The sequence below is a fragment of the Phalacrocorax carbo genome, chromosome 2, assembly GCF_963921805.1.
Source record: "Phalacrocorax carbo chromosome 2, bPhaCar2.1, whole genome shotgun sequence".
Lineage (NCBI taxonomy): Eukaryota > Metazoa > Chordata > Aves > Suliformes > Phalacrocoracidae > Phalacrocorax > Phalacrocorax carbo.
This window is the reverse complement of record NC_087514.1, coordinates 35,531,652-35,548,646: the sequence shown is the minus strand read 5'-3', so window position 1 is coordinate 35,548,646 and position 16,995 is coordinate 35,531,652. Positions and strand designations below refer to the sequence as shown.

Below are 16,995 nucleotides of genomic sequence, written 5' to 3'. Positions count from 1 at the left end.
ACTTGTTTATTTAGTGGTATATATTTCCTGTACTGCTACTTTAGGAGTACTACAATAGATGTCTACACCCAATAAAGGTGTACTTTCATTTATGCAAGTGAAATAGAACTACCAATGTTTTCTGTAGACATATGGACAGTTTAGAGAATAAGAGAGTCAAGAGCTATTCACCCCTCGTCACCAGTCAGAACGACAGCTGTCCCTCTTTACTGACCGAGTACAAATAATTAATTGAGATCAAAACCATCAGATTTCAACTGCCTTTGAACAAGACCTTCAGAGGAAGGGGTGAGACGAGGAACAGTGTCGTTTTGTCCTGAAAACCTCCTACCACAGTGCAAGAGTCCTGCTTTTTAAGCATACAACAGACAAATGAGATCTGTATTTGAGACTTCTGTCTCAAGTGCTTTCTGTATTAGAACATGACTGTGCCGCATTTGGCTTCTATCAAATGTTCTTGAGATTAGATTTGTAACATAATGATTGTCTTCCTTTTGGAAAATAACTGGGCATTTTCCAAGCAGCCTCACTGAATCTATATAACTCTATAATTGACTGAGGTTTGACAACGTTGGCCTGATAAAAGCTTAACCAAAAATATCCATGCAAGGCAATGCTAGCAGCCTTGCTATTTCAGGGGGGGTGGGGAACAAAACAACAAAACCAAAAAGCCAGCCAAAAAAATCCCGGGCTCAGAAACTCAAGGCATCTAAATGGAAAGGTGACAGATCCCTTGAAGGCTTTGGAACAACTTCAGAATTTTTACTAGAAAACAGTTACAACAGATAGGAGAATCCCCTGCCATAGATTGTCATAAGTGACATCCAGATCTCCAGCTCTCAGGCTTCCCGTAGCATATAAAACTCAGCTTCTGCATAAAACGAGGTGTCTAGTACTTTACACTATTAAGAAAAGTCTAAAGATATGAAGCAGGTTTCAGTCATCACCTCCCAAATCCCAGCTGCACAATCATTTCCATTTCTTGCACTAGCTCTGAAATTCTTGATGACGCAGCAAGCTGATTCAATTTGCTAATTGAGAAGAAAGAATTCCACTTTTTTCTTCTCAGATCAGCTTCCTACAGGTTTAACATGCTAAATCATCTCAGTGCAGACTCGGACAATAAAGCTAGATGCGAGGTAGGAATGTGAACCATGAGGCTGGAAAGGAAGGAGGAAGAATACAAATTCCTCCTTTTCTGTGGCAGTAAACTAAGAGAAGACACTGAACAACAGGAACCCTGCTTGACTTTATGTCCAAGGATAAAATGCCCTGGAGAACTGCATTAGCACCACCCAGATAATAGTGTAATCCTGGGAAGAGAAAGGGCCCGGAATGTTCATCTGAACAGATTTAACCCTGACCTACTTGGCAGAAAGCACTCCAAAGGGCTCCAAGAGAATAGGCTCCCACCTGCTGAAGACAAGACAGAATTTTTAAGGTCTTACCATAGAAATTTTAAGTACCAAAAGCCAGACCAGCATGAGGGAAGCTACTGTGATCAGTGTTTCAGATTGTAACATCTTTCTTTGAGGCTATCATTATGGTTTTCAGTTCTTCACTGAATTCTGAATTCCTATTCTAGAAAAGTAGTCTCTTGTAAGCAGCTCTTTAACAAGAAGTAGTTGAGAGAAAAATGACACTTCACAAGACAAAGTTACACTTGCATATAGCATGTATGTAAACTGAAGGGTGTTAAATACAGTCTAACCTACTATCTCTGAGACACACTGTAAGATTTCCTACATAGTATTATACTAAAGACATGGACAGAGGCTTATATATCTGATCTCTACACTGATCTCTTACACTGCATGATGAACTGACTTTGCATTTAGGGTTTTTCTGGGTGGGTTTATTTTTCTTAATAAAAAATAATTATTGGAATGAAACCTACACAGGTTTCTAAGGAAGCCACTTCATGACAGCAATTACTTTGGAACTACAAAGTTACTGAAAATGCCTTTGCTTTGTAATTAAGAAAACCCTCACTTTAAGTAGCTCCAGAGAGAATTCCTTAAGTTGAGGGGTTTTGAGCAGTTGACTCAACCACCACCATAAAAAGTACTTAAAACCTGAAGAAAAAAAATGTGACAAGTTAACAGACTACCCTGCATTGCTATTATCAGCAAAATGAAATAAAAGTATTTCTGAATCATTTTAATGTAGTAAAAGAAGGCCTAGGATATTTCTACCTTTCTGATTTAAGGTATTTTAAAGCCTGATGGTTTGGAAAGTTCGTAGAAGTCCTAGAAACACTAGGCCAACAAGTACCTGCACACAAACCAAATCCCAAGTCTCTCTTCCCACCCTGCTGTGTAGCTGCAAGCGGAAGATGGAAGATCACTAATGCAGCTTAATTTTCATCCAGTTCAACACTCAGGTTGAACAACAGTTCAGGTACCACTGCTTATGAGAGCAAATCCAATCTGGATTGAGTGATTTGGATTAAAATTAACTGGTTTTAAAAGCAAGTTCAAACCTATTTTTTTAGAATGATCAGGATTTGTGAGTGTGCGAGCACATCATAATGCTGTATTGCTTTACCAGAGGAGGCAAAAACTATACTGGCTTCCCCCCAACAAAGCTAGAGATTATAGAGCTGCGCTATCAGAAAGCTTTTAGCGTGAACAGGACATCATCTAAGAAACATGAGTGCCACAGGTAGTTCCTTCCCCCCCCCCCCCCCCCGTTCTTAAAAATTATTAATTTTAATAAATATTTAAATATACAAAAAAGAAAATCAATCAGAACAGGACTGGAAGGTCTTATTGTCAATTATATTGAAAACCTTTCCTGCCAGACATTTGTTTAATCTGTTCTTTAAAATTTAAATACTGACATGGGGATATTACGGTCTCCTTAGATGATACCTTTAAAACCTTAGATGTGAGCTGTATTTTGTCAGAGTTTCAAATAACATCATAACTAAAAATCAAACATCCAGAAGAGCGTTCATAACATACATGAATTAAAAAACTTATTTTTTCACAAAAATTGGGTTTTTTAGGTATCAAGTGCCTCACTTTCTGAAACAGAAGCCACCAACTCTTAAATAAAAAATTGTACAAAACTTAAAGCAATTATTGATATAAGGCAGCAGAATTTTCACTTAACTGTCCTGACATATGCTAACAAAGTAATAAAAACTCTCTTCCCAAAACTGCAAGCAAACAAGACATCCTGGATCTGCAACTCCTCATTCAATATTTGAAGTGTTTGTCAAACAGCAAAGAACCATAAGGAACTATCTGATCATCTACAATAAATGGAAGCACTATATCTTAATGATTTTTTTTTTTTAAAAAAGAAACTATTCAGCTGTTACAACAGATACTTTCTGGAGAAAAGAGGGAACACCTCACTATATCCAAACTCCTCCCTTGATATCCATCACAGCACTTTGACAGCTTTATCTCAAGAGAACCTGAATGAAAAGACCAGTGCTTCTGCACTTCACCATGAAAAGGTCCACACGTATTTCCATTCAAGGGTAGTAATCTATTTTAAAACAAGAATTTATTGTGTTATAGTATAAACACACTAAACACAAAACAAAGTGTTTAACAACATGAACATTGACACAAAATAAATGCAAGATCATTTCAAGCCAAATCTGTAACCATTTCATGTGAGAAATTCCAAGTGAAAGTAAGTTACATACACAGGGTCACCCTATGGAAAGGATGGCACTACCTTCATCTACTTCAAGCCCTATTTCAGGACATCATAGCATGGTCAGAATCGTTGCTTTATTTTGAGGGCTTGAGTGGTATACAGGCTTTGTCTTGGCCCTCTGTATATAGGTGAACTTACCCACAGATCTACAAGAGAACCAATGGAGGCATTTCTACTGTAAACTAAAAGTCCTGAGGTACATTTTCTTCTAATCTACCTTGCATTTTTTTGATCTAAGTATATTGGGGAGGGGGTATTAAAGAGCAGCATAAACTTGGTTATTTAACTTCACTGTAGTCCATGTAATAGCACAGGTCAATAAAATGTATAATGCTTTGCACTACAATACACATCTTCAACAAAATACATACAGTATGTGATAAAGCTTCTCTGAAACCATGTACTGTAGTATGGCAAGCCACCATATGAAGAGATACATGAACTTGAGAAGATGAACTTGAACCACTTCTTCAGAGACATTACCGTGTGTCACAATATGGTCTCTTTCCTGTAGACTATTAGATAGGATGTGAACCACTCATACATGAATTTCTCAAAGATGCATCAATCCTTTCAATCAACAGAGCAGTTAACATGAATATACAGATTAATTATCAGATTACTGCTCTTTCGTATGAACCATTTCCAAACGTAACCAGTTTGATTATCTCACAACAATAAAATTTTGCTAAACAAGAAGTTAGGAACAGAACTATTTCATTTGCTTAAAATGATTATTTTTGGCTCTTAAAAGAAATTGAACTCTGTTTTAAAGGCTCATTGTGAAAGTATATACACACATCAAATTTATATCCAAAGCTAGATTTTACCATTGAGTCTTAAAGGCCAAGAGATATTTTCAATACAGTAGAAAAAATAGCAGTTCCTGAAGTATACTGTAGCCTCACTTCACTGGCAATATCCATCGTTCAGTTGCTGCACAAAATACTTCTCTGAAGCAAATCCATCTGAACTCTATCCACCCTGAGTTAAGCATCTATACTTTTTTAAAATGTTTTAACATTAGGTACAGAGAAGTATGTACAAGACTATAAAACTTGTCAGTTATCATACAGCAGTAAGGAAAAAAAATCAAATTTTTCAGCCAATTTTCTGTTTGTTACTGTAGTTATTCATTCTGGTTGGGGTTTGGGGTTTTTTTTTTTGGCTTTTCTTTGTTTTTAAATCAAGTAGTTACTTGATTTAGACATTCATGCATTAATCACTTGAATTTTTTTTAGTGTAATAATAAGGCAACAGTAAAAAAAAGTTATAGAAATTTTGCATATGTGTAAAGGTATTAAGTTTATAAAAGTGCTTCCTAAAAAGACAACCTAATTGCTGTATCAAAATATTACAGAGTGGTGAGAACAACTATCTGTTATTCCAATAAATTTTGCTCCATAGAAAAATGTCAATCTGATTTTAGGCTTCTTCCCCTTTTTTGGTGAAGTAAAAGCCTGGAAAAAAATTGGTATGGCTGCGTGGGACAAGCAAGTTAAGAAAATATACTTTAGTCTAAACTTAAATAAGAAGGTCCACACTTTTTTGTCAAAACATTAAGCCTCTGTCAAAAATGTATTTTTTTTTTCTTTTTATAGTACAGGATTAAAAGACAAGATGATGCTTACAAGATAAAGAAATAATTTACATGAAAATATCTTCTGACAAAGCTTTTCAATCAAAATATTGTTTTGTAACATTCAAACATGACATACAACAACAAAAGAAACAGTGAATGCAAACAAAAAATGTTATATGGATTGCTTTCAACCACATAAATAAATGAAATATCGGTGTAGGCAGTAGGGCTCATGCTGATGGCTAGCAGGAAATAACAGTGTGCAATCTATTTGGAAAAAGCTCTAAAGTACAAATTACAAGCCCAATTATGGACTGCAGCAAGTTCAGTTATATCACTGCCATCCTCTCATATCTCCAAAATAAATTCTTGGTTAAATCACTCATACCCTAAATTACTCATACCTTTGCTTCAGAGATATGAATAACTATATACAAAAAGTAGTTTTATTTCACCATAGGGATAACATTGTACCTCTCTGCCAATGTCACTTGAAAAACCATCCATGTCAAAACAATTTGACAGCAGATAAACAATTTAATAAATATGCAACGATCTTATTACAGTCCTTCAGCTAGGCATGTTAACTCATGCTGCTAGTTTTGTGATCACAGTGCATAGAATCCAAATATAAAAGAATGGGGTGGCTTTTAAGGTAATGGTCGATCTCTTGCTTATAATCCAAATATGTCCAAAACTTTCATAAGCTCTGTCATGCATCAATCTTTTTTGTGGCAGGAGCAAAACCTTTCCCTGGTACAATGTCCATTGCCGGCAATGGATGCACCAAAACCGCCAAGGAGCTCAGTGTTATTGCACAATATATGAAGACCTGGAATTCTTCCAAAAGCTTAAAATAAAAATAATGGAATTATTCTGACATTTCTGGACACCTGCATTAATACTGTATGACTAATAAAAGCATGTCAGTTGCATGGACTGAACCAGCGATCAACATGCGCCCAGAATGCACACTAGTAAAAATGCAGTCAAAGGAAGTAGTCTTCATTGCCTATAGGTCACTTCCAGTCAAAGGTTAAAGTTCAAAGACTGAATGATCAAAGTGCTCATTTTCTCAGTAGGACTATCTTCTGCTACGAGGATCACAAAATGGTGGCATCAACATGTGTCATCTTTAAAATAAAAAAAGAGTATTTATGGAAAACATATAAACATTCTAAGTCCAAACTAGCAAGGTGCTGTATGCAGAAACAATTCCTAGCATAGACAGTAACATGCAGTGGAAATACACTGATTGAATAATTCTGCAGTTTTGTTCAATAATGACTCAGGAAAAAACAAATATCGAACATTAAACTTCAAAATACACATATATCCCCAAGCACATTAGTATTAGCAAATATTCCATTAAAAGGACAGCAATTTCCACATTCAATATTTAGAAATTCCTTTTGTTAGGAAAAGGAAAGACCAAATATGCTTAACATTTTGCCCCCTTAAAGTACAGTAGGTCCACATCAGAAATCCTTTTATAAGGAATATATAGCAATAAGTGGCAGAATGGGATTCTCTTGATGCATTCTCAACCCTTTATACATACATATATATGTATGTATATTCATTTCTTTCTCAAGAATCAACAGGAACTATAGCTGACAGAATTATGTAAAAGTAATAGGTCACCACTGTGATCCTAAGATCTTAAACATGAAAAATAACTTTCACAGAATTTTAGATACATACTGTACTTGGACAGAACATACTACAACAACAAGAAAAAAAAAGAGTATTCTATGCCAATCTTTTCTGCATTATGCTCAATATTAAAATAAACATTTGTCTGTGAAAGTTCTTCCTTTTAAACTTTCTCTTCCACACATTGACCTGCAGTGTATTTGCATCTGGTAACAGTAAATATTAAGCTTGTTAACAGAAAGCAAACTTACTGTCTGGTTATTTTTAATGCACTTACTTGTAACCTCGCACAGCTAGAAAACGTAGCCTCATAAACAGTATTTTCACTGTGTACAGATTTAGCATGTACAAAGTAGTGGTGAATAATCCTATGTTCTCACTGGAAAACATTGGGTCATCAATACTATTACATGTTTCAGAACCTCTTCATTTTGTTAGGGTGGTAAAGAACAAAAAACTGTACATGTAAGAAAGATGGGACAAAGATGCAAGAAAGATAGAAGGGGTATTTAAACTGTGTACTAAAAGTTCAGGCCAAACAGCAGAGAAAACACTTTCTAATTAAAAAAAAAACTCAAAATCAAGAGCAGTAAAGAGGTGCTGGTTGAAAACAATGACCATGTCCTCTTTTTTCACAAAAATCTACCTCCTGACAACACCAAAACCAGGCAACAGCTTTATGAAACCTATTTCAGTCTGGATGCCCAAGAAAACTGTGTCTGGAAAATCCTCCTGTCTTTAACAGAGCACAATCAACCCTCAGACTGAAATTCAGCATGGAATTCAATGTACAGTTGAAGCAGATGTTGGGTAGGGCAGACAATCTAGAAATAATTTTAGTTATCAAAGGTCAGGAGTTTTGAAACAGGGCTTGTGAGGACACTAGTTTGTAGCAAACAAGGCTCCGTAACTCTGGTTATGGAACTAGTTGGTAACTCTGGTTATGGCGCTAGTTGCTTTGTTGGGCAGGGATACAAATGAGAGATTAAAACCTTTGTAATAAACTAAATGCATAGACACACACATTTACGTGTCAGAATATCTCTCTAAGTGCCACTTTATCCTTCTGTTTTCATATCCATTTGCTTTATATCAGCTCCCAGTCATGTACTATTTGTTCCCAGCTAAATAAATTCCAGGCACCTGCTGGAAAAAAAAATTTCCTTCAAAGGCATGTGTTTAAAGTGATGACAGTCTCCCTACTTTCTCTTCAAAACATAGGGATTCAATTTCTTGTTAAAGTTAAGCCAGTCCAATGGCTAGCTGACAACAAAAGGAGCAGAACTACTCTGCATTTTCCTCCACCTGTTCTTGTATTAGCAATTGCATCTATTGCACCCAGTGGTTACCCTTGGACAGCTGGCTTGCTTTCTTGGTTGGGATTGGGTTTTCTCCCCTAATTTACCCAACCCAGACTGTTTCAATCACACGATTAGATATGTGATACTTTAGTTGAAGCAGGAGCAGAAAATGAAGATGACAGAATTGCCTTTTTCAAGGGCTTGTAAAGCTTTTCAGGTATACATAAGGTTGAAGACAGTTCTTTTTCAGAGAGAGGTGGTTAAAATTATAGCAGGCAAGCTACACTTCCCTTTTTCTGTGTAACCCACCATTTCTTCAAACCCATTAAGAAAACATTAAAAATTTAAAGATCATGCCTTGGCAGTCTTGTTATATATGCCCACAGAAGAGAAACTCAGAGAAGGAGCAAGTGACATGCAAAACTAAGGCAAAACTGTCTAGCATTTAAGAAAATTTTTGTCCAATGGACATCAGGTGTGGAGGTTTTTCTAATGTAAAAATTTAATGGGAAGCCCAATGAACTTTTAATCATGACCTCCTTCATAATTAGTACTTAAAAAGGAAGCTAAAAACCAAAATATAATTATGCAAACCAGTATGAGTTAGTTAAATGAACAGACTTGCCTTTTCTTGCCTCAGGTTGGTCTATAGGTTGCTCTGAAGCTGGGGAAGGCTAGGGTTTTCTGACTTTCAGAAAACAGCCATCGCGTAGTTAACGTGAAGTAATTAAATGACTTCTTCAGTGGACTATAAGCAGCTTGATGGTTTTGAGCCACAATTATACAGCAACTTTCAGAGTCAGATAAACCACATTTCATATTCATTTGGCATTTTGCTTGTTTAACTCAAATTTAATTTTATGAATAAGAAACAAAAGTACTATCTACAGACTGTTCTCCTTGATAGGCTTCAATCCTGAATCAAAACAAGACTCCAGTACAAATTTGGAGTAGACAGAACATTTTAATCACAAGATAAAGCCAATATATGAAACTTTACTTCCTTTTCTTTAAAAATAACTAGCTAGTGAAAATAAAAATAGTTAATAAAAAACTTTCAAAAAATTGCAAATAAAGAGAAAGCAAAACTAGAAATGGAGAAGCACCAAACACATTACAAGAGTGCAAAAACAAAGAGAAGAGAAAGTGACTACTGAATAATCTGGTGAAGATGAAAATCCCAGCTTTGCAGGCAATATGATTATTATTCTTGGAGTCAATTTTTAAAATGACATCATGTAAAACCACACGACAAACAGTACTGAATTTCTTAAATACCTCTTAATCCCATGACATACAGCACTCCTCTTACTGTAATTGAAGTCACTTTGTTTTAGAGATACTATTAGAGTATTATGAGAGAGTTTCATTCTGTTACATTACCATATACCAAAAACCCATGGGTCTCAGCAAGCATTACGAAACACTTCAGTTTTTATTGTTAAGGCATCCATGGGCTTTTAAGAGTCTAAGGGTGAAGGTTTTGGCATTTGCCTCTCCAGTCATTAACTCCCACTGTCTCAAAATACCTGGTCTCATTTCACGTAGGGGACAGAACATGTCCTGGGGTGGGGAGGCAGTGAAATACAAAGGATGTCTTATGACGGAGCCTTCAGTGAAACCTAGGGATGGGATCAACTCCTCCTGCACCACTCCAGCACACAGTATTACCTGCTCTAACACATCGCTTCCCAAAATACATGGGCTTCCAATAACCCCCATTTGTACAGTATTTTCCTGTGGACAGCAAAGAAAGTATTGGCCAACGAGAGAGGAGAGAAGAAAAGCATTGCCTGTCTCTACCCCATCCTCCTTTCTTTCCTCACCAACAGAGTGGATAAGGCAAGCACATATTGCCAAGCCCAGCTCTGGGAAGAGGATGACAAATGTTGAAGCAGAAAAAAGAAACCACACAGTATAAAGTCAGATAGAGAGCACGTGGAAAGAAAAAAAACCACAACAACAGAAAAACAAACCAAAACAACACAACACTAGTGCTGCAGGCACTGTAGTACTATACATAGCAATTTTAGTATGGTGTGTTTTTTTATCATGTACATGTAGAAACTTATTACTGTATTATTGACTATTAGTTCTTAAGAGCCCTTAAGTCAGCCAACTGTCCCACATTGGAAATTCTGACTAAAAATGGAAATCTATTAGAACACATAGCTGTTTACAAATATATAGGCATCTTTTAACCACTGTAAAAGCTTTTAAAGCGTTACGAACAACAACAAAAACAACCCTGGGTTTAGAGCTAAACCTAGTTTCACTACGGACCTTCCACAACACCTAACTTATGACTCCTTCAAAATTCCTGGTCCTAGTTAAATACTTACCATGATACCACCATTTTGTTTTCTTTGGATTCTTGTTACACGTTCTTACATAAAATGAGTTATCTGGAGGTCGCCTCTGCAACAGAAGAAAAGACCTACAAATAATCAAACAATCCTTATATTGTAATACATGAGCTATTTAATAAGCTTATGAAAGGCTACCACATGAATGCAGTGAAAATGACGTAAGAGGCAGGACTAGATCTTTGTCAAGAAAAATCTCTTACAGATCCAGGCAACAATTGTTACTGGAGCTACTCCCAGCAAAAAATTAATGAAAAATACCAAACGAGTTGGAGATAGATAGGGGAAGAAAGGAATAAAAAGAAAGAAAACAACCCACAAAAAGGGAACAGCTCTTGTTTAAAAAAAAACAAATTAAATTCCTTTGCAGTTTGGAATCTAATTTTAGGTCCAATTCACATCCATAAGTCTCAGCTTGGAGTAAGTGAAAAAAATAAACATCTATATCTGATCAATACTTCACATTCTTCAGCTTTCTTCTTAAGTGTTGTCATTATGCAAAGCCAAAATCATAGGATACAATACAATGCTATTTTGGGGGTGTTTTTCTACCACATACACGTGACTAGGATGTGACACGAACAGGCATGTTTGGATAGCACAGATGTACATGCTCTGACCACATCTAACTTCCACATATATTCCACTGCAAAAGAAATGGTCAAGAGTAAAAGGGCAGTCTCTTTACAAAAAAGGTCTAATGTATCAGTGCCAGTCATCTATGACCAAAAAAGCAGCTTAGCACCGTTTACTTTCCTGAAAGGAAAGTGATCAAGATCACCAAAATAGTGCAGCTGCAAAGCCTTACGCACATCTGCACTAAAGACATTTCAACAGTCATTTTTCACTGCCTTTACCGCCCTCAATTTACAAAGAATTGTCCTAAAACACAATTGAACTTCACAATTAGTACAACTAGAAGGGTTCCATTCACTCCTCTTTTCCAGTAACAATGTATGAGCGGGATACCATGAAAATAGTTACAAAGTACTTACTGCAGTGTTTATTTTGCAGTTCCAGCTTAGTATTTTTTCAGTAGTAGATATGTAAATATATTAGGTTTGCCTATTTTAGAATTTAAGAAATAGAAGACTATTAAATTTTATTTATTCTAGTCCAACAGTGCTAAAAAAACCCATACCTTTTCTTTGCAGCTGGAAAGCATGCTAATAATGCTAAGACAAACAGATTGCACTGAGAGAGCTGGAGACCAGTCTTCTGTTAGAATGGATAAACAGATATGACCATTGCTATAAACATGAGGATGAACAGGAATATTGTCTCCAGTAAACATGACCTAAAAAAGAACAAACGTAGCTGTAATTTATTGTCCGCATTTTAAATAACGCTGTATTGCTTTTGGGAAAACAATATTTTATTTGAGAAGTGGTTCTGCCATTTTCACTTATGCTAAATATTACACTTCATGTCAGGTTCATTCATTTTTGGAAGCTATTAACTGAAATTTAAAATAAAACAGTGGAAGTCTAAATAACTAATGAAGATTAAGTTAAATGGCTAAATGTAGGGTTTTTTCTATGAATAGTTATACAGCATAGAAAAATGCAAAGGTAACAGTATAAAGACATCACACTAAACTTTTTCTGTCTTGCAGCCTCAGTCTTTTTGTCCTAAGGAATACATTTGCCCAGCCAAAACACTGGATTTTAATGACTTAATAAACCTCAACGTTATATGTCAGGAAACGCAATGAGATTCACAGATGACTACTATAACTCTGGACACAATAGAAATTAAGTTCTAGGCAGCTCATCCAAGTTCCATCATAAAGAGCAAAATGCATCAAGTCTATTAACTACAAAACAAAGGACTTGTACAACTGAAGTATGTTACCATATAGGAAACATTTTTAGATCATTATTTCAAATGGAATATGTTTTCAACATGGAAGAATACAGAGGAATGGCATTTAGAACCTCCTCTCTATTAAAACGTAATGGATCACAGTCAAAAAAAAGGTTAAAAAAGCAATTTTGACAACCATTGTTCTTACATCAAGTTTTTGTCAAACACATAGTTGGCCCAGGACCAATGGTCATGGAGCAAAAGTGAAACCTTCATAGCAGCATTATACTCCTGAGCTCCTTATCCAGCATAACCGCTGTCATCTTTTAATGCAATGACATAATAAAAAAATCTCTACCACTCATAACCATAATGCCCAGAAGCCTCTTAATTGTTTCCGAAGTTATACAGACATATGTATGTGTACAAACATGTATACACATACACAACACACCCACCTTATCACTGACTACAAGAAAGAAGCAACACCATCATATAGGAAACTGAAATTTTAGAGCTTAACCCATTTGCCAAATGGCAGATAGGCTTCTAATGCAGCAGAAAAACTGGATGCAGAATGATCTTTCATAGGTCTTTAAACTGATATTTCTTACTAAGCATTGAAGAGTTTACCATCATAATCCAGTAATGTAGACCACTTATAACTAATGTCTTCCTTTCATAGGAAAACCAGAACTAGGCACACTAGGTAAGTAAAAGCATGCACACTATGATAAACAACATACATTTTAAGGCAGAAAACAACCAAGTGATTAAGCAACAGAAGCGTAAACTGTCATTTCACAGTAGGCAGATTTGCGGGAGAGAGAATTATAACCCAGAGATTTGTAATATAGAATGAACTTACTGCACAGCAGCTTTTTGTATAATGGAAATTCTAGCCATTTACAACAATCAAGTATCCAGTACTTAAATTCTTAATTGTCTTTTATGCTAAAAATCAGCGTGCATGTACAGATCTAATTTGCTCTTTTACAATATATTGCGCAGAGCCACTCGCACAGGTTGGGTCATGAGTACGCACAGTACCTACATGGAACCAAATCATAGTGTATTCTCTCCTGTGGGTCACCTATGAGTAGTTCACTGCCAACCTGACAGGGTGCAGAAGTACAGGTGGCCGGTTTGTTCCTTAAAACCTAAGACTGAAAAGTCAGCATTCTAGTTTTTACCATGGTACCTAAAACATATGCAGTGTTTATTGGTTTAAGTGTCCCTCACAGCTCTGTGTGGCAGTTTCAACACCAATGAGAAAAGAGTCAGAGGCCAATCTGGGAACTTTGAGCTGAAACAGACAGGACAAGAACTAAGGCACTTTTGCTTTTCTTCTTCTTTTCAAGAGGATTAGGGTGAGAGCCAAATGCTACTCCTACCAGCCATGTTTTCTAACATTCCCCTCAGGTAACAGAGGGGTGAATATACAGAGCTCATTCTACAGCCTAGTAGTATTGCTGCCCCTGCAGTTCTTTACATTGCCATGAAAGCAACACAGTATCTCACACCTCAGTTATAAACACTAGATCTGCAGGCCTCTCAAAGATGGCATGTATCAATGAGAATCCCTACCACAAGCACAGTATTTCCCCAGCTGTATTAACAATGGCAGCAGAGAAGATGTAAGAGGCTTAAAAACAAAATGAAAAAACTGTGTTGGAAGCAAAAAGAAAAGGTCCAAAAGAAGCAGTAGTTTACTCTAATCCTACACTGCAGTGCAGGGGACCTTCCTACTTCACCCTGTGTTGCTCTTCCATATGATATGAACATCAGCCTCAAAGAAACCTCCAGTTTACACTGCTCTTTCACCTCCTATGAAACCAAGTAGACTGTCACAGGACTATACCTCACTGCAGAGTAATTTTTAAAAGAAAAGGCATCTGCACAGTGCATTTAATATAAAGTAACTAAACCTTATATTAGGATATGTGGATGATACTACTATTCAGCATGTGTCACGCAACCCTAACTTAAAGGTAGCATTAAGCAAGAAGAAAGCCATTACCTGAGGCGAATCAAAAGGATACCGACTACTGAACTTAAATAGAAGCTGAAATTTCTCCCCTTCATATAGTGTTCCTGGAGCACCTTCCATGTCTACAATCCACCTAAGGAATGGGGAAAAATTTGTTAGTATTGTGGACTGACAAATTGTAATTTTACTCCTGGAGCACAGGACTAATAAATCAATTACCAGCCACAGACAAATCATCTAAACTCTCCACTAGTATCATAACCATCACAACAGTGAATAACACATCAAGCCTACATTAAAAAAAAAAAAAAGCCTGGTATTTTACATATAGGCATTGATATAGTGCAGCAAATTATACATGTAATTATGACTTCAATTCAACACAGACCCATCAGTTCCCAAGAAAATGGCTATTAATGATAAACAACAAAACTGAAACAAGAGACCTGTTCCAAAGTTTATTCCTACTCAAAACAGGCTTGGAAGGAAACAAACTAGTACACATTTTCTTTAATGTTATTTTACTTTTCTGTAATGAAAATCAATACAGTTTATTAAAATTAAAATAAATTTTGTATTCAAGGGGGAAGAGCCACACTCCTTTTGCACTTACATCTGTGAAAAAAGTCAGAAATTAAATGGTATATAACCTGGTAGGTAATGGAACCAAAACTGAAAAAGTTAAGAGTATAAAAAGGAAACGGTCACAGAAAATTAAAAACAAAAAAAGAGGACGTTTTGCAACTGTAATAAAGATAACACCTCAGCATATAATAGCATTCTTTTTCCTCTGCTTCTGCTCCTTTCATCATAATAACATGGTGGAGTTGGGGGTGGTGGGGACAGTGTCAGGTGTAGGTTTTTTGGTTTTGATTTGGATTGTTGGGTGCTGCTTTTTTTTTAATTCAGTAAAAAATAGATGTTTTGCATATTGTTCAACAAATACAGCAGCACCCTATCTAACTTCTGTCATTTTGGAGGTCTGCTGTTGACCACTTAACACCACTCTTTGCAGCATCACTTCCCCATTTTTGTCTTTCAAACTTGATTTGAGTTTTACACATTTGAGCAACATGATATGGTAAAGATTCAGCAAGAGACTACAAAAATGCTCATATAAGATGTACATTAGACTCCAGGGAGCTGAGATTTTTCAGAACAGCAATGTGTACAGAAAAGTCGACATCTCCTCCAGCTGGCAGTCGGATGATCCTATTCCCAGCCCTCCATCCTCCTGTCATATACACTCTCCCCCACCCCCGATTTAAGCTGTGCACATTTTTAATCTTCCTGTCTATTTACCTCTTTTTTTTTATTTTTGAGTTTTGAGAAAAAATGCTTCACCACTGAACTGCCAGCTGCCACATGCTTCAGGAGGAATGTATCTTCAACAGTCGCATGATGATGGCTGTACTAGTGTTCTACATTTTAATTTTGTGAAGACTCCTTCCGTTTAATCTATCTGTGCTCCAGACCACTTATCTCTTCTTATGCCTTCTGCTTTTACATTTATACACATGCCGCACCAATACTCTCCAGCTTTATTAGTCCTTGTGATCCAGAGCCTTCACTTTCAAGTTTTTAAAATAGTTTCGTTTACTAGAGTATAAGATAATTCTGCTTGGAAATTGCTCCTTTTATGGTCAAGGAATCACTAGAACCCATCTTTCCTGTGTGCTTTACGGTTTAGCCATCTCAAATTTCTAATCCTTGTGTTTTTAAAATAGATGATTGCTTAACATTTCAAATGACCCAGTTACATCATGGCATCCAATTATCTTATTCAGCATCTTCCAAAACCAAGCCAGTACTGCTACACAAGTCTTTACTGCACCAGTTCAAACTCTAACTTCATTAATGAACTCAGAACATGCTACTTCACATGAAAAACCCTCAAAGAGAAAAAATATGACGCTACTTTGACAGAAAGCTGCTTAAACAATTCCAAAATCTAGCATGACAGTAAACAGGCACTTTTTACTTGTAAGGTATTGAAAGGTATAAAAATGGTACATACTTAGCAAAAAAAAAAAAAACAAAAACGAACAGACACATCCTAAGAAAACTGGAAATCCACAAACAGGAGAAAAACAGTTGGTGGTTTTGTTGTTTTTTTTTTTTTCATTTTCCATCTCATCTGTTGTAAACTTTCACTTAATAGCTGTTTTTTGTTTAAATGAGTGAAACACACTTGTAATATTAGTTGGGAGTCCTTTTTTCAGAAAATTTCAGTATTTCATTTCCCAAAGAACACCCAAGTAAAGCAAGAAACACAAGCTGTAATTCAGCAATTGTACAGCAGTTTATAATCATTTGTACCAAATTCTGGAAAGTGCTATTTCAATTCGTTTCAGTCATTCATCTGCATGAACTATCACAAAACCCAGCATCATTTAAAAAGCAATAGCAGTGTTTAACTCAGTGTGTATATCTACATATATATATACACATATATATAAAAGGCTCAGAAAAGCCTCATGTAACATGGTCTGAGTACTACCACCAAAAACGCAGATGTGAAGCGACATCAGAAGTCAGCTCTGTGTTATGTTTTTAAATTGATTCATCAATCAATAATATAGTCCAGAACACATAGCCTGAGATTCATACTTTTAT

The 16,995-nt window shown here is 36.1% G+C and overlaps 1 protein-coding gene across 5 annotated transcripts in view; it reads right to left on the bottom strand.

Moving 5' to 3' along the window:
- Positions 1 to 3,500: 3,500 nt before the first annotated feature.
- UBE2W (ubiquitin conjugating enzyme E2 W) overlaps positions 3,501 to 16,995 on the bottom strand; it is a 32,308-nt gene continuing 18,813 nt past the window's right edge. For 4 of the 5 annotated variants that reach the window (XM_064442533.1, XM_064442536.1, XM_064442534.1 and 1 more), the window contains exons 3-6: positions 14,410 to 14,512; positions 11,725 to 11,880; positions 10,560 to 10,635; positions 3,501 to 6,393 (exon numbers count right to left, since the gene is read on the bottom strand). In XM_064442533.1, the coding sequence (XP_064298603.1) occupies positions 6,380 to 6,393; positions 10,560 to 10,635; positions 11,725 to 11,880; positions 14,410 to 14,512 (349 nt within the window). In that variant the 3' untranslated portion in view covers positions 3,501 to 6,379. Of the gene's footprint in view, positions 6,394 to 10,559; positions 10,655 to 11,724; positions 11,881 to 14,409; positions 14,513 to 16,995 lie in introns of all 5 variants that reach the window. The other variant, XR_010371438.1, reaches the window with a different exon arrangement.